This window comes from Rhamphochromis longiceps, linkage group LG19 (assembly GCF_057381845.1).
Source record: "Rhamphochromis longiceps isolate RC_006_pf linkage group LG19, R_longiceps_female_GT1.1, whole genome shotgun sequence".
Taxonomy (NCBI): domain Eukaryota; kingdom Metazoa; phylum Chordata; class Actinopteri; order Cichliformes; family Cichlidae; genus Rhamphochromis; species Rhamphochromis longiceps.
In genome coordinates this window covers 8,634,102-8,651,052 of record NC_140575.1, presented here as the reverse complement: position 1 = coordinate 8,651,052, position 16,951 = coordinate 8,634,102, and the positions used below count along the sequence as shown (strand labels likewise).

At 42.5% G+C, this 16,951-nt stretch overlaps 1 protein-coding gene across 2 annotated transcripts; it reads left to right on the top strand.

Moving 5' to 3' along the window:
- The first annotated feature begins 2,223 nt into the window (after positions 1 to 2,223).
- Positions 2,224 to 16,349, top strand: nsd2 (nuclear receptor binding SET domain protein 2). 2 transcript variants are annotated; one of them, XM_085391371.1, is made up of 22 exons: positions 2,224 to 2,361; positions 3,840 to 4,480; positions 4,694 to 4,862; positions 4,956 to 5,119; positions 5,514 to 5,747; positions 5,990 to 6,209; positions 6,603 to 6,709; positions 6,900 to 7,014; positions 7,151 to 7,266; positions 7,499 to 7,588; positions 7,685 to 7,811; positions 7,921 to 8,121; positions 8,665 to 8,844; positions 10,065 to 10,221; positions 10,325 to 10,527; positions 10,908 to 11,011; positions 11,433 to 11,702; positions 11,927 to 12,043; positions 12,371 to 12,512; positions 12,612 to 12,718; positions 12,823 to 13,021; positions 13,466 to 16,349. In XM_085391371.1, the coding sequence occupies exons 2-22, from the start codon at positions 3,869 to 3,871 to the stop codon at positions 13,768 to 13,770; spliced, it is 3,939 nt and encodes a 1,312-aa protein (XP_085247497.1). In that variant the 5' UTR covers positions 2,224 to 2,361; positions 3,840 to 3,868; the 3' UTR covers positions 13,771 to 16,349. The 2 variants fall into 2 exon arrangements, with proteins under 2 accessions (XP_085247497.1, XP_085247498.1); XM_085391372.1 differs by lacking the exon at positions 2,224 to 2,361 and adding an exon at positions 3,408 to 3,664.
- Positions 16,350 to 16,951: the final 602 nt, after the last annotated feature.

Sequence of the window (16,951 nt, the reverse complement as noted above, 5' to 3'; positions counted from 1 at the left end):
TTTATAAGACGTGTAGCATGAATTTGCGTATAGATATAATCTAAATATATAAGGAACCACAGATATGACAGATTTGTCTTTTTTCACAAGTTTTTTTTATTCTCTTTTTTTGACAGGAAAATGTACAGGCCATGACTGTACATCATTCAGAAATAAGGCAAACTAGTATTAAACGAATATACAGGGGCATATTAGGATGTAAATGAGTGTGATGTGTAAATAAATTAAATAAATACATAGACATATTTATATGTATTTAGTTGCATAAATATTTAAGTAAAGTAAGGAGATGCCAGTACTGGTAAAGAAAGGGTGGGGTGGAAGGGGTGGTGAGAAGACAATCAGTAACTATGTTGGCATACATGAAATAGTAGGAGACTCTCCCACATTTCAAAGATTACCACGGCTAAGAATCAATTCATTTTTTAGTCAAGCAAGCTTGTTCGTTCAGCAGTCAGTGGACACTTAATTACACTGTTGTCTGTGACAGCCAGAGAGTCAGTAACCCGGTGACCTGCATGCTGTCCAAATTTTGGGATTACCCTAGTTGGTTCAGTTCAAAATAACCCAGTGACCTTCGTGAGGTAGTTTAATTTAGTGTTTTTTATTCCAGTTTGTTAATTTTAGATTTAGACAGAACAAAAGTCTGCATCACACCGCTTGCTCAGTTCATTTTATATATGTATATGGAGGACATCTAAAAAGAAAAGCTGAACAAAGAGAGACAGGACAGAATTTCACTGATGATGACATTTAAATCCTCCAGAGCAGCCCGTACTTAAAAGTTAATGACAAATATGATGTTTTTCTCAGCGCCTTATTCTATATAGATCGATGGGACCTATAGCGTGTTTGATAAAAACAGTAGTCAATTGCCATGTAGCACATTAAAAGAAGAGGTGGCTTACTGGTATGACAAACGGAATCTAACTGATACATATATACATATTTTTTATATATTTAGTTGCTAAATATTTGAGTAAAAATATTTTAGAATTCCTCCATCGTTAAATGTTGATTAACGGTTTTGCAGCTGCTGCTGAGTGACAGAAGGGGAGAATTTGTCTTCTGTTTTAAGTAATTAAAGTGCCCTGTATGCCAGTGTTATGATGCCTTTCTCTCACTTGATCTGTGTTCGCCTTGTCGTAAAATGTTACAAAGCTTAATCCTGACCAGGACTTCAGCTCAGAGACGACCTGTGACATCTTTCCTATCTACATACTAGATTTAACCCAGAGAATTACCTAAAGAAACCATCAAACCAACAAAATGGTTATTCTGAATTTCTCGTTATGTGTAATCAGCACTATAATACACACACACACAGGCACACACACACACACACACACACACACACACACATATATATATATATATATATATATATATATATATATATATATATATATATATATATATATATATATATAGTTTTATTTTGAAGGGCCGTTCTTGTTGTTAAATAGATTACTGTAAGTTTCGCGCCCCTTAGCACGCGCTGCTGGTACTGCATTTTTTTTATGCTTGAATTTACAGCATGAGGCGCAAGTAAGCGTCGGGCCTATGCTCTGCCGTGTTGGTATTGGTTATCATAAAGCACTGATAAGGAATTTGGACAAAAATTGAATGTGAGCGGAGAGTTTCCCATTAAGCAGAATCACAGTGATGTGGCTGTAACAACCCTTCTTACAAAGGAATCACACAACTTTTCTTGCAAGTCTGTGATTTTGATTCTTTCTCTTTTTTAGGAACCAAACTAATTTTGATATTTAGAATAAACTTTTTCTCGATTAGCGTGAAGCGTTTGACGATTTTAAGCCACCCCTATGATTAGAGTCCAGCGAGACAATGTGCAGTTATTTCACAGCCATCATAGCTACCTCATACCTGCTATTCTAGGTTTTGCCTGTATAGTCATCTCATATTAGCTTGAGCACTTCAGCCACTCTGTCACTGTTATTGTCCATATTTGACACATTTTCGAGGGAAATCTTTGAAATTTGTATTTAAGTATCAAACACTAGGTATAATGTTGAACACTACACCACTGTTCATAAAGCAAACAAAGACTTATCCTGAATATATGCTGTAAAGATAAAAAGGGACGGGGAAATGTGAAATGTCATTAAAAAAACAGACGGGAGACTCCGGGGTCAGCTACTTCCTACGGTTGTTTTTTTGAAAGGACCGGTTGGATCCTCGCTCTGCAGCCGACCAATCGGAAGTTAGTATTTTTCGCGCTGGTTGGCCTGAGAGTTTGAGTTTCCCGCAAGCTTTTGATTCGACTTGAATGAAATCCTTCGCTTTACATGATGAATACGGGTATTCTTTCCCTTTAACCACCGAGAGGAGATTCAGCAGGTAACTAGAAAGATGCTGTCTTTCATGTTATTGTCAATCCGGGAAAATCAAGCTGGTTGCGTTTTTGCTAGTGCAGTTATCCGGGTCGACCATCCATTTTAGCAAGAGATGACTTGCTAGTTAGCCATCTATGCTAACGTTAAATGTGCAGTTTGACTTGGCTTCAATGGTTCACTGGGGCTAGCTTTGGCTAGCACTGTTAGCTTTTTGAAACAAGCTGTCATGGCGCCTGCAAAATAAATTTAGAAGTGAAACAAAAGCAGAACATTTTAAACGATTTACCGCCAATGTGCAACTATGCCGCCACGTAGGTATTTGCCTATTTGGTTTAATCGGATAGCAAGTAAGCTGATGTCTTAAGCGTCTTGATGGCGGCTTTGTCTATTTGCTGGAATCCGGTGTAATGGCTGACTGTAGTGATGACAGAGATGCGGTTGTACGCTGTATGAAAATGCTTGACCGCCTGTCCATGGATGTGATCCATGAGATTCCCTCATCGTGGCTTCCGCTTCAGGAAATAGCCAGGGCCTTTTTCTTGCATGACATTATAGAGAAGTCCGCTTGGCAAAATAGGTAGCCTACGCTCGCCGGCGGAACACTTTAACGTAACGCTAATGTTTAACGTACAGACGGAGCGCTCGTTAAAACCGCTTGCGTTAACGTTAAGACAGCTTCAGTCGTCCTGCAGTTACACTGCAACGAACATTACTGTCACAGTGTAGGGCAATAGACAATATGGTTTAGCTTTGTACAAAGGGTGGTATGGATTAAATTCCAGCAATTATTCGCACTCCCAGTTGCATTGCTCTGTATGTCAGCTGCTTCCATTTCCGCGGCTTTTCTAGCCGGTAATGCGGTCGTTACGCGGCACAGCCAGCCGTCCGCTCATTGGACATTCGCTGCATGCGGTGGAGCCTGCAGGCTGATTCTCCATACTACTTTGCCACAGTCTGCAGCTAGCAGCTAGCAGCTAGCGAGTCATTTTCCAGGAAAAGCCAACTTAAAATTATCGCGGTAAGAGGGTTTTCATGCCGCCAAGTGGGTTTCGTTCGCATGCATGGCTATAATCAAGGATAGGCTTGACCTGACCTCACTCTCATTAGTTGTTATTGGGTGGAGGATGAATAGATAAATGTATAGATATTGTTTCATTAAACACAGTTATTGCTGCTTCAGGCTTCTGGTCAATCGAGTCGCTCTACTTTCTTGTAAAAGCATCCGAAACTACAAGGCTAGAACATTCCGTGACAGGTGCAGTATTCTGTGTCCCCTCCCAGCTTTCTATTCAAGCTCGCTGGAGCAAGTGAGTGCCATTTTGTAAAATGTGTAACGTTATGCTTATTGGAGTCATGTCTCAGAATGCAGTTTAGCAAATTGAAAGAATCAGAAGCATACCCACACACAAATACTGGATAATATTGTTTTCTGATTCAACCTGTAGAATAAAACGTTTTTATGTGTCACTTGTTCCCTTGTAGCTCAGTGACCCTGGAGGGGGTTAGAAGTGATGGATAGCAAAGGTAGCTCCCTGCCTTCAATGCCCGAACCAGCCAATCCGATCAGCATGAAGCAACCACCGGAGTCCCTCAGTGTACGGAAAGGTCGAGGGGATATGAGTAGTGACCCTGCTATGCTAATGGACAAAGCTGCTGCACAGCTGGCTGCCACACTACAAGACAGCGTTCTTCAGAAGATGGCTGGCCATAACAACCACAGTCACGACAGGCTCAAAGACCTCACCTCCCGCATGCTCAACGGTGACCAAGACTCACTGCCCGAGCTTTGTACCCCTGAGCCACCTATGTTCAGGGGTGCCGAAGCACCTGCCACAAATGGCACCCATCAGCACAACTGTACTCCTCACACTGAAGCTGAACTAACAGTAACGATACCCCAAGTAGTCACGCAGCCGTTATTTGAGCCATGTTGTGCCAATGGGACCAGTTTGGCCACAGCCGCTGAAGGTACTATATCTGGAACCGATGAGAGGCAGGATATAAAGAAAAGGAGGGGGCGAACTGTCAAACCAAATCCTCAAACAAACTTAAATCCCTCTGACATCCAAGTGGAGCCTCCTGGCCACACAAACATTGTGGAGGGAACTGAAGAGACAGATGAGGTTTTACTTTTATTCTTACCTTTTTAAGTGCTACTTAACCCCTTTGTGCAGTGTAGTATACTGCAATATGCTGAGAGATGGTACAGTTAATTTAACAGACTGTATTACATTAAAAGTAGAACATTTTCAGCTATTAACGATGTGTTGGGAAAATGATCATTTCTTACAAAAGTTTGTATTTATTGAGTAACTGTCTTTCTTTCTCTTGTGCAGCCTGAGAACAGGTCAGAGTTGAAAGAGGAAGTAAAGGAACAGGCTCCTTTGCTGAGCCGCTTCTCCGTTGGGGATCTGGTTTGGACAAAGGTGTCAGGATACCCCTGGTGGCCCTGCATGGTGACCACAGACCCAGAACTGAACCATCACTTTAAACAGAAACAGAAAAGTGAGAAACTCACGGCCACCTGCACGATTTTAACATGTCCTGGAAAATTGATTTATGGTTTTATTGATTTGTCCATTTATTGTTTTTCAACAGCCAATGGGAGGTCAGGTCTCCTTTACCACGTGCAGTATTTTGGAGATGCCCCAGAGAGAGGCTACATCTTTGAGAAGAACATGGTGTCCTTCACTGGTGAGGATCAATACCAAGAGCTTAGTCGGAGCAACAAACAGCCGGCCTCGCGTATCAACCATAAAAAGGTATGTCTGCTGCTGCCGCCGTCTTTTGGTCTTTTCCCCTCTATGTGCCGTCTCTGTGTGTTGGCTGTGTAGCAAATGTGGTGTGCCGTTATGAGAAACATGGTACTTTGACGCAATTTTGAAACCCTGAATTTCCTCAAACTGTTTTGTTAGTTTCACTTTATTCAGGTTTGGGGTTTATAAAATCTTTTATCACTTCATTACAAAACCAGTCTTAATTCCACTTAGAGCTCTTTTACTCACAAACAAAATGCTAACAAAGAAATTATGTCTGCATCTCATAAGTTTGTGGGAAGAGGCTTTTTTTTTTTTTTCTCCTCAGAGTTGTAAGGTTGAATATCACTGCTGTAATGTGTCACCTGTAATTTGGCTCATTCCTCTACTTGTCCCACAGACAACTCCCTCTGTGCCGCGTAAACTCCAGGCTCAGTGGAACATGGGCATCATTCAGGCCAAGGAGGCACTCGACATGTCCCTGGATGCTCGCATGGCCAACTTTGGATTTCTGTATGATGACGACGGGCCTCATCTGAACCTCCACATCTTGGAGAAGTTAAAGCCGGAACAAAGCAACAAGCTGAACCAGAAAGCAGAGAATAGGCTTAGCCCAGATCTCCCCCTCCAACCGGTGGGTACTGCCACTCTGTCACAATTTGTTCCACAAACAATACAAAAGCTCGATTTTTATGCTGGTGTAAAAGAAATGATAAACCTGAATCATCAGATTGTTGAAACCTAAAACAGAGAGCTGTGCTGATCTGTGATTAGTCAGTATTTTAACTGTAAGTTCTTAGAAATGCTGTTTTAAGCGCATGTTCTTAAGATGTGTAATACTGTAATCATGCATTAAACAACATTTGTTTTCTGCAGAATTCCTCAAAATCTGTATCAGGTAAACAAGGTAAACCAGTTGTACCTCAGAAGAAAAAGAGAATATCCAAACAGGGTCACTCTCCCACCAAGACAGCGAGGAGAAAGAAAACGTCTGCAGCGGACAACACTTCTGAGCCCGTGAAGAAGGGGAAAACAAAGGAGGTCTCTTCAACAAATGATGTTTCAGAAGTGGCCTCACTTCCAGTTTCAGTTCCAGGTTGGTTGAAAGTTGAAGACCTCGCAGCAGATTAACTGACCACTAATTGAGTTTTGGCCGAATTTGACCTTAGCTGGCGTATAATTACCAAAGCTGTGGAGTGTCATGCTTTAAACTGCTTCTTGTGACTAATAGAAAAGCAGAGTGGCTGGTTTATGGCAACCCGTTTATCATCAGGAGGCTGAAGCTTAAAAACGCTGCAAAGTTTTTAGCAGGAGCCACTGATGTTACAGGGACTGAAAGTATGCTAGCGCTAAAATGACCACAACAGTCGTGCATGTAGCAAAGGTCAAGGCAGCTTCTGTATTATTCCTAAATTCATTTTAAATTAATAAAATGTAAAACGAGTCATTGGAAGGAAGCCAACCAAGCTGACATTCATTTTCTTTTTAGTGAAAAAGGAGCGAAAGAAGAAGAAAAGGCTGTTAACAGATGCTGTGGCAGAAGAGGATCAGCAGTCTAACAAGAGATCCAAACCAAGCAAAGATGCTCAAAAACAGGTGGGTTTCTTTGTCAGTCCCAAGTCTAAGAATTTTTTAACTCTTTGTTCAGAAGAAACTTTTCCCTGGAGAAACTGAATTATTCTCTTGGCATGTTTGAATGCTGAAAACGCAACATGTTTTGTATCTAACATGGACATCAAGCGATTTGTGATAAACAACATACTGAGCAAACGTTTGCCTTTTTCAGGCTTCAACTTCAGAAGGACCGGTGAAAAAGCGGAGAAGGTGGACAAAGAAAACCGACGTAAAGGATGCAAAAGAACCCAGGAAACATCTGAAGAAGTCAAAAAGTCCCCTGACTGGTAAAAAAAAAAAATTATATTACCGGTACTCTATATTTGTTTGACTGCTCTTTTAAATTCACATCTTTGTGGATTTGTGGCGTCTTAGCTGCTTTGAGTCTTAAAGTTAAAGTCCAGATCATTTGATGGTACACAGATGACCAAGAGGCAGAGAAACCAAAGCGCAAGAGAAAAAGGAAACAGGATGGAATGAATCAGGCCACACCCTCCAAGGCAAAGAAGAGGCGTTCCTCCCCGTGTCCTGATCCCGAGGTGAGGGGATGTAACAGCTGGTGGTACTAATGTGAAAAGGTTTCTCCAGCAATTCAAGTTGTTTTCATGATTGACGTTTCTTCTTGTCTTTATAGAGAGGTCAGCCATGTTGGCAATTAGTTTAGCTCGTTAGTCAGATGAGAAGCAAATTTAGAGGCTTCAGTGTGAATGGTACAACTGTAGCTAACTGGCATTGTCTTATTCAGAGTTCATCACACGTTGTTTGCTGCAGGGTTCTGGGAGTGAAGGACGCCCTGAATCTCCGAGTGACAGCTTAGACGGGACAAAGAAGGGTGAACGCAAAAAAGAGTTTGTCTGTCAGGTACATCTGCTGTTTGTTTCGAAACGAGTCGGTATTAAAGCTCACTCAGTTCACTCAGCTGTAGTTTAAATCTGTGTGCATGTGTTTTTCCTCTAGATGTGTGAGCAGGCTGGTGAGGACCTGGTGCCCTGTGAGGGTCAGTGCTGCGGGATGTTCCACCTCCACTGTCTCGATCAGACTCTCAAACCTGACGACAAGCTGTTGTGTCAGGAGTGTAGCACAGGTGAGCAGAACAGAGGCGGCGTTAATAGTGGATTCTGCTCCACCGTTTATGGTAACACAATAATTCTGTTCCCGTTGCCGATTCTTTCTTCTCTGTTTCTTCTCTTTAGGAATTCACTCGTGTTTCATTTGTAAGAAGTTGGAGGGTGAGGTCCGGCGCTGCCACGTCCCACACTGCGGCAAATTTTACCACGAAGCGTGTGTCCGCCTCAACACCCTCACGGTGTTTGACAACAAGGGCTTCCGGTGCCCGCTACACACCTGCCTGAGCTGCCACTACGGCTGCCGCACAAAGCACAAGTCCAACAAAGGTATGCTCTCATCAGGACATTTTAGCTCACGGAGGCGGAGCTTGGTGTATTTTGTAAAATTTGTACGGGAAGGCAGTTATAAAATGTTGGTTTCCTTGATTCTGAACCTCGTACCAGTTAATTAACTAGTATTACTGTGTTACTTGGGAAGTTGATATTAGTACAATTGATTGATTTCTGTTGCAGGTTTGGTCTTATTTGAATTAAAGTGTTATAACAGTGTCATTAAGAAAGTCTTAAATGTAAGACTTTGCCTTGCTTATTTGTAGAAGCCCAGTTATCTCCAGTATGTAACAGTTATCACTTTATTTAAAATTGCAGTTTCATGTCAAATGGTTTATGACTAACCTTTCACAGGAATAAACAAGTAAGTGAATACCTGCCACTTCTGTTTGAGGTCATCGGTTATCAGTAGAGCCCTTGTCCGTGTTTACAAAGGTATCCATTCAGGGTTTCGTTTGTGCCCTTCTGGCGCTTTGGGTCACCGAGTTCACTGACTTCGCCGTATGTTTGTGTAACCTGGTCCCGCTCTCTGCGCTGCAGGCAGGTTGATGCGATGCCTTCGATGCCCAGTAGCGTACCACATCGGCGATCAGTGTGTGGCTGCAGGAAGTGAGATGATCACCAACACTGCCATCATCTGCACCAACCACTTCAACGCCAAGAAGGGCTACAGCCACCACAGCCATGTCAATGTCAGCTGGTGCTTCGTCTGCTCCAAAGGTTCGAAGCAGCTGCTCACCTCTTCACACACGGCTTTTACTAAAAGCTCCAGACTGATTGGTTTTAAGCGACTTGTATGCACTTAAAATTAAACATCGTACTAGTCAGTTTTATATAAAGCTACTTTTCAGTACTGAATGACATATTTATAGCTCACTAAACCTCTCTTAAACTTCAAATGTCAAATGTGGCGCCATTAATCTCCCAGGCTGCTATTACTGAAAATCAGAAAATGTTGAACTGCAGCAGCTCAAGTGTTTTTTCCCTTCCCTTTCCCTCAGCCAGTTTTGACGTGTTGTTGTGTGGGAGTGTGTGAGATGAGCGGACTGAAACAGAAAGAAAGTTTGTCTTTATTAGCTACAATATTATATCCTGCAGAAAAGTCTCACTAGCTATTTTCACATATCTCAGTTTCACAACCCAAACAGAAATGAAGCTATATGCCCTTGTTTAGGCTATATTAACAAGTGTGTACGTAGGAGCTTTCTTTAGCTGAGAGTCAAGCTAAACATTGGTTTTAATGTGCGTTTTTTATAAATCAGCACAGTACAGATTATACTTTGAGACTTTTTTTACAGTGTTAAAGACCTGGATGATTTCTACTTTCCTGCTTCTAAATTCAGATAAAACAGGTTATTTGTACCCAGCCTTAAAAATCCTTAGAATTACTGTCTAACCAGATACTTAATCACTTAAGCCTGCATAATTGAAATAATTGTTGGTCAGGATGTGTCCTTCCCCATGCTCATTAAACAGATATGTGGGAAAAGTATTTGTGCAGTTGGAAACATGCTTTCTCAAAGCGATGGTGAAAAACGACTTCAGTTCAAAATGCTGCAGCGAGAGTACTGACTAGAAAGCGAGAGCTGGCTGCTCTTCATTGGCTCCTTCACCTCACGTAAAAGGTCTTGAATAATTTAAAACTAGAATGGGGGGCGCCGGCTTCAGCTTTGGTTCCCTCTTCTGTGGAACCAGCTCCCAGTTTGGATTCAGGGGACAGAAACCTTCTCAACTTTATGGATTCAAACTTTCCTTCTTGATCAGGTGACTCTAAACCATCCTTTAAATATGCTGCAGTAAGGTTGGGCTTGTCATCCTACAATTTATTGCACCTTGAGGCCACTGCTGTGAACTGGCAGTACATAAATAAAATGTAATTGAATTTGTAAGTAAGCATCTAAAGGACTGGTCGCCCATCTAAAGGTGTCCTTGTGTTGCAGGGGGACAGCTGTTGTGCTGTGAGTCCTGCCCGGCAGCTTTTCACCCTGACTGCCTGAATATCGCTATGCCGGATGGGAGCTGGTTCTGCAACGACTGCCGAGCCGGAAAGAAACCCAAGTACAGGGACATCATCTGGGTCAAACTGGGAACATACCGGTAAGGGAACTGGATGCAAGGGTATCTTTTTACCTTTCATATCTTTGAGCTAAATCGGTAAGTTATACATTTGTTGCTTCTATCTTTCTCTTGTCCTCCTGAGATGGTGGCCAGCAGAGATCCACCACCCAAGAAACATTCCCACCAACATCCAGCATCTTCGACACGAGATCGGAGAGTTCCCAGTCTTCTTCTTTGGCTCCAAGGATTATTTCTGGACTCACCAGGGCAGAGTATTTCCATACATGGAAGGCGACAGGGGAAGCAAACATCAGAGGAATGGAATTGGCAAAGTCTTCAAGAATGGTGAAGATCTCCTCTACTGTCTGCATGCTTTAAACGTTTTCCCTAATTAAGTAATTACTCAGTTTTTAAAAAAAAAAACAACTTAAAGGCCATCATAACAATCAGATTTGGTTTCAAGCCACTCATCATTATAAAAAGCTTCTCTTTTCAAGCTTTGTGTTAACAGAAGTAATTAAAAGGTGGTTTTTGCCAAAAGCTGCAGCTTCCACATTAACGTCTTCAGGTTTTAATGCTTTATAAAAACACAGACAAGCTCAACTGGACATGAAAGCCATTTTCTGGATTTTTGTAATGTAACAGATGCTGTCATAATTACAACAAACACAATGTGTATTTTTAGCTCGATGTGCTCATACTCTGTTCTGTTTTGTCTTCCTCAGCTCTGCTGGAGGCCGAAACTCGATTTAAGGAGATAAAGATAAAGCGAGAGGCTAAGGAAGCGCAGGAGAACAGCCGTAAACCTCCCCCATATAAATTTATCAAGGTGTGAAATGTCTTTGTTATGTCTAAGCACCGGTCCACAAGTACAGAGTTACATGAATGGAATTTTAGGATTTTCATAAACAGTTTGTGTGTTTTTATGTGGACAAGGAAAATTCAAACGTTCGTCTTGCCGCGTTTGATTTTGTTTGTAGACTGCTGATTGGTGTCAGTTTTACATTTTCATGTTGTTAGAGATCTTTCAAAATAAAAGCAGAAAATTTCTCCATTTAAAAACAAAAAGAATGGCTGTTTATGAGTTGATGTAGCTTAAATGCACCTGTGCGTGTAAGGTGTGCTGCATCTTAAAAATGAGTGAATGATGAACTTTGCTTTTCCTTTCCATAATGGGGTATGAAGCATGTTCTTTCACATTTTATTTTGTTATAAAAAAAATGTTATCCCCCCCCCCCCCCCTCTTTTAGGTCAACAAACCTGTCGGCAAGGTTCAGGTGTACACCGCAGACATTTCTGAGATCCCCAAATGTAACTGCAAGCCATCTGGCGAGCGGCCGTGTGGGTTTGAGTCAGAGTGCTTGAACCGCATGCTGCAATACGAGTGCCACCCTCAGGTGTGTCCCAGTGGGGAGCGCTGCTGTAACCAGGACTTCACCAAACGTCTGTATCCAGAGACCAAGATTATCAAGACCCCCGGCAAAGGTTGGGGCCTGATCTGCCTGCGCGACATCAAGAAGGTGAGAAGCTTTCTTGCATTGACGTGTTCTTGCTTGAAGTATCTTATTTGTTCATTTCATTAAAACTGCTTAAAGATGCTGCCCGTGAAAGCTAAGGGCCTGTATTCATCATGACGTTGCCCAAAAATACTCACGCCGTAGCTCTGCAGACCCGCCCAGATTACACAAGTAACACGATATCTCTGGTTTCTGGTCTGATTGGTTTCTGATCGTTTCTCGAACAGGGTGAGTTTGTGAACGAGTACATTGGAGAGCTGATCGACGAGGAGGAGTGCAGGGCGAGAATCAAATACGCCCATGAAAACAACATAACCGACTTCTACATGCTCACCATCGACAAGGTTGGTACCGACCGCTTATCGAGAAAGCCCAGCACGCCCTGCGAGTGGGCTGTTTGCGCTCCTCACAGTGTTAGGGTGCCAACTTCTCGGTAGTGGTGCCATTTCCACGGGGAGCTAGATCAACAGATTGGTATTGCATTGGGAATGTTGCATGACAGACAGCTGTAACATTACAGTAGTCAATACTACAAATACTACAAATGCAATTCGACTGCAAAATTTGTTAAATGGGAAATGCAAGTGTAGCTGGGTTGTGGATGTGCATCAGATATAAACTGTTCAGGTGCTGCAAATGACTGACTGTGGCCATCTGTTTGTGACGGTAAGGACCGAATCATCGACGCTGGCCCGAAAGGAAACTACTCTCGCTTCATGAACCACAGCTGTCAGCCCAACTGTGAGACACAGAAGTGGACGGTGAATGGTGACACGCGTGTCGGCCTGTTCGCCGTCTGCGACATCCCAGCAGGTGAGAGACATTTGACTGCAAGTTTAGTCTTAAATTTAAGCAATAAATATGCTCTTATAGTATATTCTTTAATCTGTTTTTGTTTTTTCTCTATCACAGGCACCGAGTTGACTTTTAACTACAACCTTGATTGTCTCGGCAACGAGAAGACCGTGTGCCGCTGCGGCGCGCCCAACTGCAGCGGATTTCTTGGTGACCGACCGAAGGTGGGCTTCCAAATCCAAACAAATTCAGTACAAATCGATTGAGGAGAACTAAACTGCTTTGGTGAAGTTCCATAAGTTTGCTCACCTCTGCATTTCCTCTGTAGAACTCAAATGGCCAAACAGCTGAGCCAAAAGGAAAGAGGTTGAAGAGAAAGTATAAAAAGAGGAAATCGGAGGGAAAGAAAAAATCTGAGGACGAGTGTTTCCGCTGTGGAGACGGAGGGCAGCTGGTGCTCTGCGACAAGAAGACCTGCACCAAAGCTTATCACCTGTCCTGCCTGAACCTCACCAAGAGACCGTTCGGTAAGACTCCACAGACAGTCTGAATGCATCTGTTTATGCTATGTTAACTCCCTGTTATTATTACTCACAAATTACATGGCAGCAAGCAAACTTCACATCAAACGAGTCTGAACTAAATGAGTCAAAACCAGGCTTTCAGAGAGGAGGGAGTCTGTTTACCCCCAGGAAAGTTGCTGCACCTGGTGACTAATCACTAAGTTTGCAGTGGAGATGGAAATGGAGAGCTTCACTGCTTCCAGCATAAAAGGAGAAATGGGCTTCGGCTGCCTATTTCTTTAATCCTTCTTTTTCATTTGTTTTTAGCTGTTTTTACAATAATGTGTTTTTTTTAAATCAAAATTGATGCCTCTCGCAATGTTAAGGCCCCACATGGGCACCATGAGGCTGTTCTTTGATGAGATGTAACTGACTGAGCTCTAGTGAAAGTGTCGTGGCTCTCCACAGGCCGCTGGGACTGCCCCTGGCATCACTGTGACGTCTGTGGGAAAAACTCTGAAGCCTTCTGCCAACTCTGCCCCAACTCTTTCTGCAAGGCTCACCAGGAGGGGGCGCTGCGTCCCTGGCCCCCCACAGGACAGCTGTGTTGTATGGAGCACGAAGAGCTGGAGGGAGGCGACAGCCACACCCAGGATATCGACTCGGAGACGAAAACGGCCGCCGCCGTCAGTCGTTCCTCTAAAAGCTCCAAGAAGGCGGAGGGAGCAGAGGGCAAAACAAAGGGCTCCAAGAGAAAATCCGCAGACACCTGAAGTGACCTTTCACAGAGCCAAAAACACCAAACCAGACTCGGGCCCCCTTCTTCCCCATCCACATATAGTGTTTTCACAGGAACCAAGGCACTGTACATCGTTGTTATCAGGGAAAGCTGCTGATCTCTCACATGCTCAGCAATGGCTCATCGCTCAAGAGTCTTTTTGTTTTTTTACCTTTGAAATTTTCAGGCTTTTTTTGTTTTGTTTGTTTTTTCCCCTCTCCCCCCGTCTCGTCTGCATTGAGGCGAACCATCTGTGGTGAAGCACAAATCAGCAGAGCAAGCACAGGTCCGGACACTCATTCCTCCAGAAACCAAACAGCCTCTCATCTTACTGTCAGCTTGTTGGTTCGTTTTTCCTCGTGTATATAACAGAAGAAATGAGCTGGCGTCTGCATTAACGCTGATCCAGCCAGGACTGAAACCAAGTGCCAGTGTCACCGTCTAACTTGAACCTCAGTCGGGCCGCCTCCTCTCACTCAACACGGATTATCTTGAACAGCAGAGTTTTATAGCTTATATCTATATGTGTATATCGAAGACCAAAAGTATAATTACTGGAGTAGTGTAAGACATCACACAGGTTGCCAAATGGATTGTTTTTATTTTTATATATAGTATATATATATGCCAGATGTAATATGGAACACCAAGACACTATGGATAGGCGTCAGATGACCTCTTTTGTTTTTGTAGCCATAGATGACCTGTAACTGTAGACGTGTGCTGTTGTTTTTGTTGTAGCTCAGTTTGAACTTCTTTTTTTTTTTTTTTGAATAATTTTATGATTTCTTTTTTTAATTTGAGTTTATTTGTGAAACAAAGATGTTGAACAGTGTGAAGCATGTCCAGTAAACGAGGGATTACAGAAGGTATTAAAAACGAGAGCAGTCTGAAAACTGCCCTGTGACTTGAAAAAAAAAAACAACAACAAAAAAACACTACTTGGAGGATTTCCAGGTCTTAAATACTCTGTTCGATGATGAGCCACATTCTCGAAGGAATGACGGTGACTTTTCGGGTCAGTTCAGAGTCCTTAAGGTGCTCTCTCTCTGTCTTTTTTTTTAAATATCCACTGTAGTGTCTGATATCTGATCTCCGCAGATTTTAGGCTTGAGATATAATAATACTGTCTGAAAGCCGGGCTTTTTATCGACGTAATCTGAGATTTAAAAAAAATCTTTCTTTTTTTAAATCCTCCGGAGGTTTTTGTCTCAGAACTGCAGTCCGGTTATTATTTAACACTCACGCGCTAGCAGACGACAGCACACTGGCTAACGTAATGCATCTTAATATTTGACGTGTACTTTTGTCGCATTTAACGATGAGCCCCGAGGGCTACGTGTCAGACGCTTGGCTGAGCATAAAACTGCTAAAATACTTGGCCCGTGTTTGGCTGATGCAAGTTTCATAACCTCACCCTGCAGACGGTGTAAGGATGGGCACAGCCACCATGTCCCCCTAGTCCCAAAACGAGGCCTGAAGCTGAGGGGTTCCGATACAAGAACATCAACATTGAGTGAGGGAGCTCAGTGCTTCTGTTCGATTGTGCAGCATTTCACTAGAATGCCTAAAAGCAAGTCCTGATATTTGTGCAGGGGGGAGTCTCTGCATTTACCTTCTGCACCAGAAAGCATCAGCCAAGCCACCAACACCCTCACCCCACCCAATTTTTATTTTTTTTTTCCCCTGAAGGTGTTAAAACAGCGTTCCCACAGGTGTATCTTCATGTATGTAATGATTTTCTTTTATTTAAAGTGCTGAGCTGAGCCAAGTCTGACAATATAGAGCTCTGAAACCACTGCTTCTGAAAAGCACACACACCTGTCGAGGGAAGAGCACAATCAGGTTGCTGTAATCATGTGACACCTCCACACTTTTGCCAGTTTTTGCCTGAAAAGTGCTGATTATGCTTCCTGAGCGGATTTGACATTTTTAGGTCTCGCTGCTGCTGCTCTCTGAGTCGGTCACGAGGCTGCAGACATTTGCTTGTGCCTTTAACTTCACATTTGTCTGACTGTTTAAATTCTCTCTTCCAAACAGGTCGCTTGTTTCAGCAACTTTTTATTATTTTTTTTAATCTGTTAAAAAAGACTCAGAAGCAGATTTTACTTGTATACATCCATCAGGAGGCTGTTCTCTTGTTTTTTGTTTTTTAATAACTGCACTTTTTTTTTTTGTAAAGTTTTTCCCCAGGGCATGTGACTGGGACGTGTCCAAATGTTCAGCGAGTATTTTTGACTTCCTATGTTAATTATCTTCATCCTAACCTTGATTTATTGTTCTGTTGAGTGAATGTAGTCCAACCAGTCCCTTTTTTTCTTTTGAAAGCACTGTAATTCCCTGTAGAGCTGAAGTGTAATGCGTGTAGGGGTTTCAATCTGTAACTACTGTCATAGTAAACCAGACTAATATGTACATAATGTATAAGTGGTAATAGTGATGCATTTATTGTAAATATACAAGTTTTGTCCTTTTTGTTTGTTTTTTTTCATCCTCCCCTTGATGCAGTGCTGAAACACTTTTGTGCAGGATCTCACGTCAGCTGAATCGTGCAATAAAAAGTGGTTGAACATGTATCCACCGTCTGCTTTTTTTTTTTTTTCTGTGTAACTGAGAGAAATAAATGTACGTCTGTTTTCACCGAGACACCAGTGTGAGATGGCACGCCTCCGCATAATTCAGTCAGGAGCCAGAAGATTTGCTTTATACAGCATAAAGTCAGTTGTGGTTTTGTTTTTAATAAAGACGTTCAAATCACAAATCATCTTTGGAATTTTCTAGTTGTGATGGAATTTTTTTTTTTTTTAAGCTGCCAACGAGACGATGAGTCAAATTTCCTCAGTGTCCAGTGTTAACGAGGAGGTTCAAAGGAATCTTGAGGTCATCATGGGCTCATCCAGTCAGAATGTGAATGAACAGTCATCTATCTGTTGCTGTAAAGGACACATGTGGGCTGCTAACTCTCAGCTGCCGCCCTATGTGGGAGTAAAAAGAGTAAGTGCAGTCCTTATGTAACATGTGACAGGTGAATGCGATTAAGGGCAAACTCCAAAGCCAATCAAAGGTGAGAAAAGGAAACGAGGTGAATCAAGGAGGAGAAAAGAATCTTTACAACATCCAGGTACTACAATGCTACATCCCAGTGCTGCAAGATGATTTGCATTAACAAGCCTCTG

Bases quoted from the DNA above. Each gene is read 5' to 3' on its own strand.
- nsd2 (XM_085391371.1), top strand. From the start codon at position 3,869: ATGGATAGCAAAGGTAGCTCCCTGCCTTCAATGCCCGAACCAGCCAAT. The intron at 4,863-4,955 runs GTGAGAAACTCA...GTTTTTCAACAG, and splicing joins CTTTAAACAGAAACAGAAAA to CCAATGGGAGGTCAGGTCTC. The intron at 5,748-5,989 runs GTGGGTACTGCC...TGTTTTCTGCAG, and splicing joins CAGATCTCCCCCTCCAACCG to AATTCCTCAAAATCTGTATC.